At 34.3% G+C, this 18939-nt stretch overlaps 1 protein-coding gene across 1 annotated transcript in view; it reads left to right on the plus strand.

Annotated features, from left to right (window-relative positions):
* Window positions 1–18939, plus strand: part of Dnah3 (dynein heavy chain 3, axonemal) — a 367976-nt gene that overhangs the window by 20604 nt on the left and 328433 nt on the right. The window contains exons 6-7 of the mRNA XM_069827040.1: window positions 4211–4302; window positions 13185–13454. Coding sequence (XP_069683141.1) covers window positions 4211–4302; window positions 13185–13454 — 362 coding nt within the window. The remainder of the gene's footprint in view (window positions 1–4210; window positions 4303–13184; window positions 13455–18939) is intronic.

The following is an 18939-nucleotide window of genomic DNA, read 5'->3' on the forward strand; positions in this document are numbered from 1 at the left end:
ATCAATTCATACACGTAGAAATAAAAAGAGAGATTACTTGAAGGAAAAACTGAATGAGATAGAAACAAATAGTTGTGTAATCAAGATGTATAAATAGTATGAATAAAAACATTTGAGATTTATATAAGGGTATAAAGGAATTTAAGAACTTATATCAGGCAAGGGATGTGATTAAGGATGAGAATGGTGACTTGCTTGCAGACTCTCATTCAATCCTGAACAGATGGAAAAACTATTTTGGACAACTATTAAATGTACATAGGCCAAGTAGAAATGATCGGAACAAAATTCAAATACAAACTGCTAAGCCATTTACACCCGAACCCACACTTTCTGAAGTCGAAATTGTGATAGAAAATCTGAAAAATTAAAAGTCTTCAAGTATCAATCAAATTCCAGCAGAATTAATACAAGAGGGTGGAAGAGCATTATCTAGCGAAATTTATAAGCTTGTACTTGCTATTTGGGAAAAGGAAATTGTACCATAACAATGGAAGAAGTCCATAATTATACCTATTTTTAAGGAGGGCAAGACTAATTGTAGTAACTTTCGAAGAATATCACTTTTGTTGACATCGTACATAATTTTGTCCAATATTCTATTGAGAAGATTAACTTCATATGTAGATGAAATTATTGGGGATCATCAGTGTGGTTTTAGGCGTAATAGATCAACTACTGATCAGATATTTTTTATTCAACAGATAATGGAGAAAAAATAGCAGTATAAGGGTACAGTGCATCAGTTATTCATAGATTTCAAAAAGGCATATGACTCCGTTAAGAGAGAAGTTTTATATGATATTCTTATTGAATTTGGTATCTCCAAGAAACTAGTTCGATTAATTAAAATGTGTCTCAGTGAAACGTACAGCAGAGTCCGTATAGGTCAGTTTCTGTCAGATGTGTTTCTAACTCACTGTGGGCTAAAGCAAGGAGATGCACTATCATCTTTACTTTTTAACTTTGTTCTAGAATATGCCATTAGGAAAGTTCAGGATAACAGAGAGGGTTTGAAATTGAATGGGTTACATCAGTTCCTTGTTTATGTGGATGATGTGAATATGTTAGGAGAAAATCCACAAATGATTAGGGAAAACACGGGAATTTTACTTGAAGCAAGTAAAGAGATAGCTTTGGAAGAAAATCCCGAAAAAACAAAGTATATGATTATGTCTCATGACCAGACTATGGTACGAAATGAAAATATAAATATTGGAGATTTATCCTTCGAAGAGGTGGAAATTAAACACAGAATAAATGTGGGAAATGGCTGTTATTATTTGGTTGAGAAGCTTTTGCCATCTATCAATCAATCAATCAATCAATCAATCAATCAATCAATCATCTTAATGCATCCAGCTGTTTGCTGACAACATAAAGTCCACTATAGTCCACTGTAGTCTATTCAGTTGTTGTTTTTCACGAGAAATGAGGGGTATTTTGATCGATGTTCATTATAGACACCTGTTGCTAGTACCAGAGTTGGGGTGTAGTCAATATATAAGTTACTGCAGGGCTGTGTCTTCTGAAAGTGGTACTAATGATTTTAATTCAATTCTTTTGTGGTTTATGGATGGACATTATAGAAGAATGTGTTCCCTCTCTTGGGTACTCACCTTGTCGCGGTGAGGGGGCTTAAACAACTTGCTAACAAGTAACAAAGAGGTACCCACATAAGCTGCATTAATACCAACGCAGTCCCACTATATTTTTTGTCATCTAGTCTGCTGTCAAAAAGTCTGAAAGTTAGAATTTATAAAACAGTTATATTACCGGTTGTTCTGTATGATTGTGAAACTTGGACTCAAGGGTGTTCGAGAATAAGGTTCTTAGGAAAATATTTGGGGCTAAGAGGGATGAAGTTACAGGAGACTGAAGAAAGTTACACAATGCAGAACTACACACATTGTACTCTTCTCCTGACATAATTAGGAACATTAAATCCAGACGTTTGACATGGGCAGGGCATGTAGCACGTATAGACAAATCCAGAAATGCATATAGAGTGTTAGTTGGGAGTTCAGAGGGAAAAATACCTTAGAAGAGGCCGAGATGTAGATGGGAGGATGATATTAAAATGGATTTGAGGGACCTGGGATATGATGACAGAGAGTGGATTAATCTTACACAGGATAGGGACTGATGGCGGGTTTATGTGAGGGTGGCAATGAACCTGCGGGTTCCTTAAAAGCTATTAATACGTAAGTAAGGCTAAGTAATTGAAATATTCGTATGCTTGTCAGCATTTCGTCGGCTTATTTCTGTAAGTCCAATTTTTTCGGAATTTTGAAATCTGTGTATATTTTCATAAATTTGCAAATGTGCCCATGCTTTATAAATGACAAATGCATAACAGTTGTTAGCTGCAGAGTAAAAATAATAATAAGTTATTTTGCTCTCTTGTACAATTTCCTCAAATGCAGTTACGAGGTATTAAATAAGCTAACGATTTTTTTCATGTAACTGCAGATGTCTGCAGGACAGATCCCATTCATTTCAAATGAATTAGAGTTCACAGGGAAATCTGAAATGATTCAATATTTTAATTGATTTTAAAACTGAATTACATTAAATTTATTTTAATTTATTCACATAATACATATTTATGTTTCTCTGCATTGGACCATGAGACTTTTGATAGATTTGTGTGCAGAAACATGAATTTATATACACAGCCCCATATTTAGATATTGCTATATCCTCTAGCCTGAAAAAATTTTGCCCCGTCACTGACTAACTTATGCAAATCTTAAATATTTAGCAGTCAGTGAAGCATTTGTAAAGTGGGAAAATATCGAAAATTTATTTTCAATTGAATTTTTACTTTCCTAAAAATTTTTCCCCGTCTACAAATTTGCTGTCCTGGGCCCACGCCCATATGGACCATGCGAAATAAATACAGCATTGTAAGTCTGCATACAGTAAAAATCTCCACATCCATTTGCTCGTGCTCGGGGCCTTATACAATCTACAATATTTAATAATAAATTGGTTTGAGAGAAATGAAGAAAGAAAAATAAAACAAATAGAAACATAGTTACATAAATACATAAATGCTAATACATAAGAAGAATAAATGTAAGCGAATAGATACACTTGACATAAATAGCTGTTATTGTGTTTAATAAAGTCTTTGCATTTTCCTAAATTTAGATCTGATATATGTGGATACAATTTAATAATTGTAATGTATAATTTTGAACATTAATTTTATTCGTCCTGTGTAGCTTCGTAACATGAGGTAAAACAGCAAACTCTTTCTTAATGGTAAAATTAATTTTGTCTTATTAAAGCAAAGGAAAAATAAAGCATTTAATTAAGGAAAATAATACGAAATATGCAATAATTATCATACTATGCAGCTTCGATGTAAAACAAAAAAGTATTGTACAAAATTTCTTCAGTCTCTCATATTTTATTTGGCATTAATTCTCACGTTTCAAACAGTAGTCCCGTAACTGCTATATTATTATTTGTGTTTGTGGGCGTAATTCCACACTGCTCTGCTAGATATCAGCTTTGCTAGATTTCGCACTTTTGTTAATACTGCTAGTATACAGCTATCTGATATTATTATAGTAAGGTATGTACTTAGACTACCCATATATGTTTATTGTGATTATCGAAAATTTTTATTTTGGGGTGAATGAGAAATGGTCAGTAAATTTTTCCTGGAGTCCCTTTATTCAGGGGCAGTCTTTTACATGGTGTAAATCTAAGACATGGGAGTTTCAGTTTCATTCTACTGCTAGAGGAAGCCATAGTGAGAATTTTTACCATCCTTCAAAGTCCATTATTCTCAGGTTGGTTTGATCCCATGAATTTTAGATTCGTAATTTTTTTAATTTAATTCTTGATGGTGCTAGATGAGCAGAATTCAGTAACATCTTAGTTAACCACAAGTAGTAAAAGCTTTCCAAACCAACAATAATAGACCATATTATTTTCTGTTTTACTATAATTTTACTACAATGAGACATATTTCCAAGAATATAAAATAAAGAATCACACGTATTCAACTTAAAACAATAGTTAAAATAGTAGTTCATGTAAATTGATGTTGACAGAACATCACCCAGTGCAGCAACAGTTAAGTGGTATGACAAGTAGTATAAAGCAAATGTATTTTTCATTAACTGCATGCAGTAATGAATAATTATCGATAATTGATAACCTCGGTATTCATATTTCTGCACACTATTTTCAGGGCATTGATGATTCCATGATAGAACCATTTCCACAGTACTTACTACAGGAAGCTAAGAAGAGAGTAGCTGGTAAATACATATTAAAAAGAAAGTAAGTCCTTAGTCCATATTTTTTCTTATAGTAATTGTTTGGTAAAGATTTCCTTATTATTATCATCATTAGAGCTCGACATTTTGATCGTCCAGTTCAAAATTGCGACGACTAAAAAATTGCCATTTTTTAGTTATTTATACTACTGAAAGCCTCTTTTGGAGGTCTTTCCGATTCAATATTGAGATAAGTCATATTTACAACCAAAAAGAAAAAAAAAACTAAATAAATTGCTTTAGAAGTAATTATAACTATGGACTTTACTAATTCATTATTAGTACATTTCAAAATGTATTAATAATGAACTGGAAGATTGTGATAAACTCGTCCTGAATACTGACTCATTTCTAATTGTCGGGGTTATGAACCAGAACTCTGTTCCTTTCTAAGTGATTTATTTGAAACTTTCAACTAAAGATACCTCAAAACTTGTTTTTTTGAGTTGTTGCACTTTTGAACTAGACGATTGATTTGCCTATTTTGTTTCTTTAGTTAGAATCGTAGGCTTTGTGTATATAAATATGTTTCATGCTTACTGGAGCAAAATATATACTAACTTTATAGTGCCTATAATTGCCTATTTTAATGGTTTCTGCTTTTTTTCTAGCTTAACCCATTACTGCATAAAGTTATTAATGACTTGAAAAATGCGTTTCTGAGTTTAATTTTGCTAGTTTGTGACTTAAGAATGCTTTCTTACCATTTTTATCTTTATTTACTTTCTGGGATAAAAATTAAGGACCGTCCCATAAATAGGACACTATGCATAATGGTCAGTGACACAGTAGCTGAATAGAATAACCCCTCTTTTAGTTCAAATAATATTTATGTATTTATTATGTAGCAAATACATATACACATATTAGAATCAGTGGTTCAACTGCCCTCCTCACACAAGCCTATGCATTGCACAATACTATTTTGTGTGGTATGGGCAGAAATATTTAGGGTGGAGTCCAATTTGACACTTGCTGCAGATGGACTTTGCTTTCTCTGTACAATTAGCACACCTTCGCAGAGTTTCATTTTCAACTGGCCAGTGGTGTTGGCCATCAAATCTTATGTCTCCTGATGGAATGGGAACAATTTTTCCTTAGTGGGAACTCATCCCATGCCTTTTCAGTACTGTAAAAGCCAGGAGACGGCAAAAATTGGGGAGCGGTTCTGAAGAGTTTTGAGGCTTCATTTTTCTGTACAGAAACCAAGCATTTACTATGGCAACATCAAGAAAATAAGCGAAGATGGACCACCACTCTGTTGTTGCCGCTGTTGCTAACATTGGCACTGCCAACGCTGGTGGTGCTGTTTCTGTGCTAGTGCTGGTACTGCTGTTGCTGCTAGTGATGATGCTGCTATTGCTGCTGCTAGCGCTGGTGCTGATGGTGGTGATTGTAAAAAAATTCGTATCTCTACAGCCCATGAAGGGCCACGACCGACCAGCCTGCTGCTGGTCTCACGTCCACATGCCGAAACAGAGGTGGACAATCATCTAACCAGAATGGCGGTATCGTGTGGTTAGCACGATGATCCCCCCCCCTCCCCCCTAGCCTTTATAGCTGGTTTCCAAAACCGGATTTTTCGCTATCGTAGCTCCACAAATGCATGATGATGCTGGGTGGGCACTGGTCCCATACACTGGCAGAAATTTCATGAGAAAATTTCTTCCCCCATGAGGACTCGAACCAGCGCGCATTCCGTAATGTGAGTCCGAGGCAGGATGCCTTAGACCACGATGCCACGGCGCGGTACGTTGGTGGTTATAGTAGTAATAATAGTACTTGTAGTTGTAGTAGTACGATGGCCTTCTACCTGGAATTACCTTCCCTGTCTTGGAAATGTTCATATATTAGCTTCCTTCTTTTCGGACGGCAATAACTTGTGCGAGAAACCTCAGCTCCATTTTTGTCTAATGTAGCCTACTTTCAAAATCATTTGTTGCAGCTTTTATGTTAGAAGACTCTGGCATACTTTCATCAACAATGTCATCTTCATTATCATCATTACATATTTTTTTTTGTAATTCCGCTTTACTAAGTAGCATTTTACCGCCAAGATTATTCAATTATGCCTCATGCTCGTCGTCCTATTTATCACTGTATTTATTTGTATCATGGAAATCTTCTGGAGGGGTCACATATATTAGGCTCTCATTATTATTATTTTGATTTTCCATTAACCCCAGAATTTCACTCACGGTTAGACTGGAAATAAAATAATGTAATGGAAACCATATACATATTACAGAATACTACAGGAGTGCACACTGCATGGCGTCCTATTTTTAGGACGGCACTTTATTTCACCTTGTACCTAGCAACATATAAGACAATTTTATTGTTGTTATATACCACATGAAAACTGAAGTATTCAACTCATTATGTGAAAATAAAAATCAGATTTCTGTACCACCATTACAGAGTAACTAAGAATGAACTTACACGCGGTGCATCACAAATACTGTTATCCTGTCATCTTGTAAAAAATTAGCTGGTGTGAACAAATGTTCGCGCGGAATTCAAACACTGCAACACCATAATACAATGTAATAATTTACCTTCTAAACAATGCCTCCAACTGTACTAAACAAGAAAAAGTTCCATAGAAATCAGTATTTTACGCACGTCCCATTTTTAGGACGCTATGCAGTAATGGGTTAAGGCAATATTATGCCTCTTTTTCTTAAATGAGAACTTTTCTCAGTACTGAGGGTTTTCTCCTGCCATAACACCAACACATTTCATTATTTTTAATTGATTAAATGGCAATCTTACTCGTGTTAATTATGTAAGCATGTGCGGCTTACAGCTGTTTCGGTGCTACTTGACACCATCCTCAGATTGTTATTGCAATTAATGTTGTTTTGCACTCTGAGGTAATACCTATGAGTCATTGTTAACAATATGTTCAGGTGATGGAGCTGTATTTGAGGTATAATTGAAGAGCGTGATCCACAAAACATCTGAGGAGGTTTGTAATACTGGTATTACTTTCCATCATTGGAACACAAAACAGATGGTTTTATTTTGTAATGTTACTTTTTAATTATTTGTTAGTTCAGTTCTTTTTGAAGTATTAAGAGTAAAAATTTGTCATGCCGAAATCACAATCTCACTCTATGAACAGTGGATAAATAATGATACGGCATTCACAACAGATGGCAAAATAATTCTGTCAATATTGTTATAAATAAGTAAGTTACTATTTTTTATACCTACATAGTGTTCTGCCCAAGGGCAGCTCTTTCACTGCAAACCCAGCATTCTCCAATCTTTCGTATTTTCTGCCTTTCTCTATTTTTTTTTTGTGAACAAATTATTTGAATGATTTAGTAGGAAGATAAAATCTAGTACTTTAGTTTGTAAATCATATTTTGTCATTTCTGGCAGTCTACATTGGTAGGAATTTTAATGAATATATGTAAAAGTAAAATTCTTCAAAATTCAGTATTAATTGAAAATTGTATTTTAAGGTAAAATGTTCCGAATGTTATCCAGGTTGCTGTTAGTTGTCATTGCAGCATTAGAAATTTTCCTATCCCTGCACCCCAATATATTTTTGTCCTTTCTCTATTGAAGTCACGATGTTGGTACAGGTACCCACGAAAAGAAAGAAATGGCTTACCCTTCTGTGATGGCACTAACTGAGGATTTCTTTCTATCTTTAAAAATTTCAGTTCTGGTTAGCTCTGCACTTGAAAATTTTTAAGTAGGTTACTATAACTACCATGAACAATGAATATAGCATACATTATAGAGCTATGGATAATATGACTCTGGACATCAGAATGAAGTGGACATTATACTACTATGGACATTTTGACTCTGAACGATTTAACATGGACATTTTCATCGTGGACATTATTCCATAGACATTTTGACATATGTACATTATAATTCTGGACTTTTTGTCTGGCATTATTCAAGCCGGTCCAGATGCAAAAACATGCTGCAGACAAGAAATGGAACATCCTTCTCTTCAACCCAGATGTAGTTCCTCAAGGTCCAAGAAAACAGCAATAGCAGCTTTTAGATTGCTTACAGTCCCTACTGTTTGGTGAGCCACCTCTACAAAATAGGAATTCTGACTTCACCATCCTGCACTCTATGCAACACTCAAACTGTTATGAACGAAGCACATCTGAAAACCTGCAGCACACTGTCTGGAGAGAAAGACCTAATTCGAAAGTGCTGAAAAGCGAGAGTACTAATGGTTTCTTTCCCAGATGTCAGGCATTAAACAACAACATATATCTTGTTCATGATATCTTGTGTTGAAGTCAGACTGATCTGGACTTATAATGTTATAGGTTTCCGGTTACTGGTTTAATCTAAATACCACCATATCTTCCTGAATTTTTGCAAAAACTGAAGTTAGAGCCACTGGCTGTAGGATATTAACAATTCTTTTGGTTTACCTTTCTTGTGTATTGGTGTCACTATCGACTTTATCCAGTCTGAGGGTAAATTCGTTTTGGTCTTCCATAGTCCATTATATATGTGAGGTAGTAACTTTTTGGCTTTTACTCCTAAGTGTTTTTATCATTTCTGGCAGTATATTATCTATTCATTTCTGGCAATATATTATCTATTCTTGTCTGTTTTTGCTCCTTTAGTTTTCTTAGGGCTCTCTCTAATTCATTTTCTATAAACTCTTTAGTGAATATTTCTTGCCGTTGCGATCTTGGAGGGCAGTTTATTTGTTTTCTTTTGAAATTTCATATTGATTTTCATATAATGAGTTGAGTTCGTTTGTTATTGTGATACTGTTAGTAATTTCTTTGTTTTTGATTATAAAAGGTTCTATTGTGGTTTCATCATATTTGTTATTATATTTGTTTAAGAAATTGTATATTTCGGATGGATTTATTGTACAAATCAAGCTTTCACATGTAACTCCCCGTAAAGTTGATTTGAATAATTTAGAGGGAAAAATTGTTCCGGGGCTGGTCATCAAACCCGGGACCTTTGGTTAAACGTACCAATGCTCAACCAACTGAGCTACCCAGGAACTCTACCAGACATCGATACAATCTTTCCCTCTATATCCACAAACCTCAAAGTGGGCTGACAACCGTCAAGCAACCAACATTCAGTGCACGCTAACTCTGCGTGACTTAAATTGTGGTTTCCTGTTAACGAACAGTGACATGTATTATGCAAATCAAGCTTTCAGGTATAACTCCCCGTAAAGTTGATTTGAATAATTTCGAGGGAAAAATTGTTCCGGGGCCGGGCATCGAACCCGGGACCTTTGGTTAAACATACCAATTGAGCTACCCGGGAACTCTACCAGACACCGATCCAATTGTATAATTTAAATTCATCAGGAATGAATTTTATGTTTTCCTTTTCGATTCCATGATGTTTCATTTAATAATTGCTGTTTATTTTCTCCATTTTATGGCATCTTCTGGCTTCCTGCTCGTTTCTTCTTTGAGTCTAGCTTCATCCCTGATATTTTTTTGGATTTCAGCTTTTCATTCTAGAAAGGTTTGTACTTATATTGTTTTCCTCTTGGAATGCATTTTTTTTAGCTTTTTTAATTATTAGCTCTTTTAATGGATTTAATAATTTAGCTGGTTTATTGTTTATATCAATTTTATCAGTTTTCTCTATGATCTCTTTGTTGTAAAGTTCCCAATTGATCTTTTGGAAGCTCCAGGTTGTCCTTTGTTTCGGTTTGCTACATTTGTTTCCTAGATCAGTAGTTACTAATACAACTCTATGTCTATTGCCTGGATCTTCAATTACTCTTCTTTGGTTCTTCTATGTATATTTATTGGGACAATAAAGCCAGAGTTGGTTGAACTTTCCGAGTAATGGAGATAGGTCTGTGTATCATTGTTGTTATACATCACTTTAAGGTTGTTACTAGTGATTATTCTTCTAATATCTTTCCTTTTTGTTATAATATTTGTATCCCCAGTTTGTGGAAGTTGCATTAAAATCTCCTCTCAGTACTGTGCACGAGTAAAATGTGAAATTTTGTTTACTGTTTTGAATGATTTGTTTGATCTGTGTTCAGAGTGAATATAAACCACAAAACAACATGATATTTTTAACTTTTATGGTAAAAGTATTGACAAATCTCAATTATAAGTTTCATTCAATTTTCTCTGTGTCAATTACTATAATGACACTTTATATATTAGAGTACATTTTGAAAGTAGAAACTTAATTTATTTTATTTTTATACAGCAGAAATTGAAGTCAATAAGCAATGTTTTGTGTTCAGGTGATGGAGCTGTATTTGAGGTATAATTGAAGAGCGTGATCCACAAAACGTGTTCAGTCCATTTTTATGAAAGGACTGGGCCTATTTTTTTTTATCCACTGGTATACGGACTAAGCGTGTTTTCAAGTGACATGCACAATAACACAATTTTAGACAAAGATCGGCTCTGTTTTGGAAGAAACCAAGCTTAAAATATACCGTCGCGAGGGGTGACTTTGTGCCATTTGCGAAAATCATATGGAAGTATTCTTTAAGACCGTGACAAGGTTTTAAAGTCTACTTCCTTACGATTAGTAGTCTTTAAAACCTTGTGACGGTTTTAAAGACTACTTCCTTACGTTTTTTATGAAATTCGCGAGTGGCACAAAGTCACCCTGCGCGACGGTAATGATAGAGGTCTCAAACATAACCATATATATGTATAAATCATAAAAATGGCCAAATGGGCTGAGCAAGGTTTGGGATCACGCTCTTCAATTGCTGTTAGTGTTTTAGGCTAACCTAATTCAGTTCTAGAGCTATATTATTTTAGTAATACATTGTGACTAAATTGCAAGCAGGAATAAACAATTTTCTTACAAGTTTCAGCCTATGCCTGTTAACAAACTATTGCCATTTGAGGCAAAATATTTTGCAGTTATTTTTTAAGCACCAATAGTTACTTTGCCACAAAATTTCAGACAAATCTGAAAGAAGTGTGCCACAGCATTAATGCCAAATTTGCTGTTTTCACATGGAATGACCCTTATTTGAAACGAAATAATGGCAGGTGTATTGTTTTGTAAACAGAATTTATATAACATTATTTTTGGAGAGTATCATATTTTGTTTGGGTCTAGGACGTTTCGTCATAGTGAAGTTTCGTCCCCAATAATTCGTCATGTGGACTGTTCTTCCCAACGTCAATTACATTACCTTTTTTTGGTCACACATGAACTGTTTGTCACAGTAAAGAATTGGAATATTTCATTAAAAAAAATGGACACAGTACGATTGAATGCCTCTTGTAATTTGAATATATACAAACTTAGAAATTGCCTGCAATATTGTGGCCAGTGGCTCTCAAATATCCCAACATGTTATCTTCATTTTTTAATCGTCATATTTGTCTTAATATTATTTTATCCAAATTAAGGAAATTTCTTCTTTTTCTAATATGGAGAGATTCTGCCTACAATCGTTTATAGTTCGATGTTGATTTCTACCATCTCGTTCTGGAGAAACCTGGAGAAGAAACCAGTGTATATCAACTTCATTCCCGCACATTTGGTTGAAGTGAATCTAATTTCACTCTCAATTGCTAAATAATAATACAATTTTCTACAGTGGATGTTAATTTCACTCTTCATTGCCAAATATTACTACATTTTTTTTACCAAGTTACCTTGGGAATCTTACTGTTATCCTACTCAAATAACAAAGGTAATTGGAGTAGACACTCACAAAAACTTAGCATATGACAAATCATCCAGTGAAAAAAATTTAATCTGTGACAAACTTTACGGTGACGAAAACGTAATGTGTGAGAATCTTATGTGAGAAGAATCATTCGCAATGAATGATCCAGATCTCATTTTTTTCTAGAATGACAATTTAATAGACAGAGAGATAGATGTTTTATTACCTGTTGGAATACAATTATTCATGACATCGTCAGTGTACATCAATCTAACAATGATACAATGGTTTTACAATCATCTAATCTATGGTAACATGTCACTTGCTTATTAAATAGGATACTAGTTACTTAGAAACTATTATTATTATTATTATTATTATTATTATTATTATTATTATTATTATTATTATCATTATCATCATCATCATTATTATTATTATTATTATTACTATTATTATTATTATTATTATTATTATTATTATTATTATTATTATTATTATTATTATTATTATTATTATTATTAGAATATAATATAGTTAGTCACTGAGCAAATAACGTACTATTAATACTACTAATTCAGTCAGCTATGCATAACACACTAGAATAGTCATTTGTAAATAAGATGTTTAGTTTATTTTAAGAGATTCAGTAATTATTTTGTAATCACACACTAGCAGGTAATTGATTTTCTTTCTTCTGAGTCTTGATGCTGCCTCTCTTCCAATATGATCTCCAATAGATGAAACGAGAGAACAGACGGGCAGTACACACAAGAATAAATGGTTAAATTTTAAAACTTTATATTTAAATATTCCTTTGTGCACAATTGCATGTGTGTGTGTGTGTGTGTGTGTGTGTGTGTGTGTGTGTGTGTGTGTGTGTGTGTGTGTGTGTGTCTATATATATAAAAAATGATTTAATTAAATGTTCGCGTAGGCTTCCGCTGCTGGTGTACATGGTGTGTGGATAAGCTTCAGGGCTTCTACCACGTTGTCTTGGTGTTGGTGGCTGACATTTCGACCACTGTGTTGTGGTCATCTTCAGAGCAGTTGTTGGATAAGGAAATAGTTTGCGAGACTACTATATATATACCAGCTCGCAGTCTATTTCCTTATCCAACAACTGCTCTGAAGATGACCACAACACAGCGGTCGAAACGTCAGCCACCAACACCAAGACAACGCGGTAGAAGCCCTGATTTAATTAAAGTTTAGTTTTGAATCACTGTTTGTTACTTTCAATTTTTCAGGTATCGTCCATTAATAGAAGTAATGGAAATGGAAATCATCAGTGGTTACAATCAAAGTCTTCGCAAAGCCATACTGGACTACATTCTTCTAGATCCCGAAGAAAGAAACCGCCTGAATATTCAGACCTATCCCATAAGCTATTCAGCAGTAGTAATACGAGCTCCTATCCCATGGCATTGTACTTATGTAATAGCTAATCAAATGTTAGATCATAAACTTTTCATTGGAAATCCTATTCTGTTGTGCCTGAGGGATTTATGGGAGTTTCAGTGAGTACTTTTTCTTCTAATGAAAATTTACAAGTATGAATGAATTTCTGTTGAAGTCTGGAAATCAGTTTTTTTTAACTATAATAAAACATTTAAAATAGTTAAAGAAAAGAGGTAATTTGCGAGATACTTTAAATATGTCAGATGGCTGTTTCGAAGTAGTTGTGCTTCATCGTCAGTTATCTTACTGATGCTTATGGTTCTGTATCTTCAGTAACACTGTTTTCTGTGGATAGGAGGTGCCGGTATGTGGGCATGGAGGTAAGGATGCCATTATTATAGATATTTGTTTATATTGTCAGAGTTAAGGCCATAGGGGCTTCTTTTACACTCCACAAGATCACAGATACATAATATAAGATATTCAGGCGTGAAATTAAATGAAAAGTGAAAAGAACAAAAATAATAACATATTAGAAAATAATAACGAAATTGAGATAATACAAAATTAAAATAATATCACAATACATGAAATTAACAAGTAGGTAACTAAATCAGTATAAATACTTAAGAGGAAAAACAAGGAAAAATACAAAAAATGGAATATAATAAAATAATAAAAACGAAATATAAATAAAATCACAATTAAAAAAAACTATAAGTTAATTCATTTATCAAGGGAGTGCATTGATGGTGAAAAAATATGTATTATTTATAAAGACTGTGGCAGAGATAAGGGATTATAAAGTAAAGGGAATTCAAATTCAAGAATTACATTTGTAATGTATGTCTAAAACTTGATGTTGTCCAACAATCTGACATGCTGTGATAGATAGTTCCAGGGATGGGCTGCAGAAACAGTGAAAGATGAAGAGTAGAAGGATGTTCTGTGTTTAAGAATGACGAGTGTAATATGTTAATTTGAACGAGTATCTACTGTGTGTTATGAAGACAGAAGCTAAATAGCTAGAATTAGTTCTAGAGAACATTGAAGAGTAAGGTGAGAGATTCTTTGAGATATACCGGGACAGCATATTAAGTGAAAGTGAGATATATGATCATATCTACAGATGTTGCAAATAAATTTAACACATGCATTATGAACATGCTTTAGTCTTTCTGTCACTCTGATGTTAAGGTCAGTGAAGAGAGTATCACAGTAATCAAAATGAGGCATCAAGAGCGATTGTACTAGATTCTTCTTAAGTATCAATTGAAGGAAATTTCGGATTCTTTTTTGTTTGTAAATTTTTATAAAAATTATTTTACAGTATGTGTAATTTGCATTGTATTTCTCTATGGGATAATATTTTCATTTAATTTAATAGGAAGTATGTTATATATGTTTAATTTACTAAACAGTCGTTGGTGAGCCATTATAATTGCCTGTGATTTCTCTGAGTTCAATGTGAGTCTAAATTTTTTTCGCCCATGAAATAATTGATTTTAGGTCATTGCTAACTTAATTTGTTGCGTTATTTATTGCCAGTCTAATTGCAGAAATATATATTTGTAAGTCGTCAGATATGTCTAAATTATTTAATAGATTGTGACATATCCTTTGTGCATATCGTAAAAGTAGATGTCCAAGAACCGAACCCAGTGATATACCTGGATTCACGGTATTTCAAGAAAAACGATTGCAAATCCGCACACACTATTGGCATACGTGAAGGTAGGAAGTAAATCACAAAACTGAATTATTTGATAGGTTTAGGACTCAGAGCTTGCATAGTAACAATTCTATTTCAACAGAGTTAAAGACTTTGCTGAAGTCAAGGAATGTCAAAATGATCAATTTTTTGTTGGCAGATGCTTTGTGTATGTCTTCCGTAACTTTAAATAATGTATTCGTGCTATATCCAGTTCTAAAACCTGTCTGATACTAATCAAGTAAAATGTGTTCGTTCAAGAAGTCCATCAGTTGTTTGTGAACAATGCGTTCCAGTGCTTTTGACAGGATGGACAGGATGCTTATAGGTCTATAATCTTTGGGATTGAAGGATTATTAGTTTTAGGAAGAGAGCATACATAGACTTTCTTCTATAGAGTAAGATAAACATTTGTAGAGGTCATAAGCGATGCATTAAAAATGTGTGTCACAGTTGGCAATATTACGTTTGTGATTCTACATAGTAGAACAACGTTGAAACAGTCAACTCTTTCAGCTTTAGCACTTATCCATTTTATAGCTTTTTCTAGCTAATGGATTTGAAGATGGTTCAGTGAGGTCGTGCATATGTTGTAGTTTCGAATTTCTTATTTCTTGGGCCACTCTGTTTCGTAATTGTTTGTACTGAGTTAGATTGTCCTCGGACCTAGGCCTTGTGTATTTTCAGTAAGCTGTGTCTTGTTAAGTCATCATAGTTTGTACTGAGGAATTTAGCCATAAGGCTGCTGGTCTTTTCACTCGTTTCGATTTCAATGGTGCGTGTTTATCATACAGTTGGATAATGTAATTATTTAAAATAGAAACCTTGTCATCTAGAGTGGGAGTAGTTCAGATTGTATACCAGGGAATCATGAGTCCATCTAGGATTAAAGCTATCTTATCAATGCATATTAGATCTGTACAATTTTATATATATATATATATATATATATATATATATATATATATATATATATACTACTAGGTTCAAAAAGTTCCCGGAATTTTACTACCATTTTTCGTATTAATATATAACAAGGGATATTATACATTTGTTTTGTTGGTAACATTCATGATGTCATTTCCTTAAAGTTTGTTGATAATGGCAATTATTGGTTTTGAGTTGTAGGCAATTGTTTATCATAGTGTTTTGTTTGTTCGTCGCATTTTGTAATTATGTCCACAGAGCAAAGTACAAACATCAAGTTCTGTGTTTTGCTGGGGACATGATCAGTATGGCTGATGAAGATGGTGATTTCTTAAACAAAATGAAACTGGTGCTACTTGTACGACCCAGTCCCTAAACGACAGCAGTCATCTGAGTGGAAATCGAAAACATCTCCTCGGAAGCAAAAATTTCCTAGGGACACTTCCAAAGGCAAAGTTATTTTAAATGTTATGTTTTATTTAACGACGCTCGCAACTGCAGAGGTTATATCAGCATCGCAGGATGTGCCGGAATTTTGTCCCGCAGGAGTTCTTTTACATGCCAGTAAATCTACTGACATGAGCCTGTCGCATTTAAGCACACTTAAAGCAAAGTTATGTTGGAAGTTTTCTTCGACTCTCAGGGTCTCATGCACCATGAGTTCATTCCAGAAGGTCGTACTGTAACGAAAGAATTGTACGTAAAAACCCTCCGTCGCCTTTGGGACGCAGTGAGAAGGAAACGTCCAGAAAAGTGGGTAGAAAACAACTGGTTCCTTATGCATGACAATGCACCTGCTCATCGCGCAATTATTGTAAAGAATTTTCTTGCCAGGCACAACATAACTGCTTTGGATCACCCACCATACTCTCCTGATCTCTCACCACCTGATTACTTTCTGTTTCCCCGTCTGAAAAGTCATCTGAAAGGACGGAGATTCACTGCTGAAGAGGTTATCGCAAACGCGACGAGAGCACTAAGACGGGTTTCACAAAATGGCTTCCAGGCCTGCTTCCAGGAACTCTACACGCGTTAGCAAAAGTGTGTTGTTGCGGAAGGCAACTATTTTGAAGGGAATGCTGTAGAATAGTGTTTAAGGTACGTTGTTTCTATGATGCTAGCAAATTCCGGGAACTTTTTGAACCTAGTATGTATATCACTGTTTTACGAATATTTGGAGGTATTTGAGGAAGTAGACAAGGTAAATATCTTGCACTAGTTCAGGTACTTGTTCGTGCATCAGTACTTTGCCATAGTTAGTGGTAGCCATTATGTCCAGTACAGTCTCAGTGTTAGGTGCGGTGAGTAGGATTGAGGAGAAGGACTGTCAAGTAGCATGCTTGGAGTTTATTATGATATCAAAGAGTGTGTCTGAATTTAAATTTAACTGTGTATTTAGTATGTGTTGTTTGTGTGTTCTTGTATGTTTATGTAATATCATCAGGGAACGGATTTATATGGACTAAAAATATATGAAATATGTAAATATATATGTAGTTATTTTTACCAAAATATGGAATTAAATATGGATTTTTACCAAAATATGGAATTAAATATGGACTTAAAATTATAAAAAAATGACTATGTACGTTAAATATTGGTACATTTTAAACAAACTAAACAAAAAATATAATGGACGTACCTTATCTTCCAATGTAGTTTCAACAAAACACAATTTTTATTGTCTGTTACCATAACAATAGGTTACAAACATTTCTTTCAAGTGCTGAAAAGTGAATCTTCTTCTATTGTCTCTGAGGATAGATTTATACTGACTAAAAGAGCGTTCGACGTCACAAGAAGTAACTGGTACATAATTCAATTCACAATGTCTGCTGGGGATAAGTCCAAGTTAATCTTCACTGTTGATTCACCACTCATCACAGCAACAACCTTTTGTAGTTCTTCATATCCAGGGTTTTTTGAAAGTACAGTGTCCACCTTAGCTCTTACTGCATCTGCAACTTTACCTCTACCACGATTCAGTTGTTCCACAGTACTATTTATAATTTCAAAACTTTCAGATAGTGAAAGGTGCCTATTTTGGAGACTTTTGAGCGTTTTTATGATGCATGAAAATGTATGCTGAATGTGAGCTAAGTCATTCTTCACACTTATGTCACAGGTAACTGTTTTCGCAGTATCAATTGAGACTGCATCTTCAGAGTCCAATGCAAGGAGAACATTGTTAATAGAGTCTATATGTTCGGCATAATATTCAACTGCTTCTAGCCATGTACCCCATCTAGTTAAAATTGGCTTTGGTGGCAATGGAATTTCAGGGTACATTTCTTTCAACACGTTAACTCTACTGGGAGCTTTGAGAAATACTTTTTTCACTGATGAAATCAACAAATCTACTTTAGGGAAATTGTCTCTGACCACTTCTGCCACACGATGAAATGCATGCGCCACACAAGTAAAATGAGTCAATTTAGGATATACAACAGATAATGCTTGTCCAGCTTTGACCATATAAGGGGCAGCATCGCTAATAAAGAATAACACATTATCGTACATAATACCCTTTGGCCACAGGATACCCATAGCTTCGTTGAACAGTTTAACTATAGTTTTGTTATTGCACTTTTCTAGAACATCACAATGTAAAAGAATTCGTTCAGAATATTGTTCACTTAACAAACCGATAACTACATTACCAACAAGTCTACCTTCTTTGTCGGGAGTCTCATCAATGGAAACCCAAATTGAACTATCTTTAATTTCATCTCTTATCTTCTGTATTGTCTCATCGTAGATGGATGGAGCATACGTCTTCCTAAGTGTTGACTCATCCGGGATTGTATGTTGAGTATATTTTTCAAGGAATTCCCTGAAGACCTTATTCTTTAGTTTGTAGAGAGGAATATCAGCAGAGATGAGAGAACGGCACAGGTCGATGTTAAACTCAGATCTTACATTCGATGTTGTTGGTTGTGTTAAAAACAATTGTCTCTGCTTGGAAT

The sequence above is a fragment of the Periplaneta americana genome, chromosome 1, assembly GCF_040183065.1.
Source record: "Periplaneta americana isolate PAMFEO1 chromosome 1, P.americana_PAMFEO1_priV1, whole genome shotgun sequence".
Taxonomy (NCBI): Eukaryota; Metazoa; Arthropoda; class Insecta; order Blattodea; family Blattidae; genus Periplaneta; species Periplaneta americana.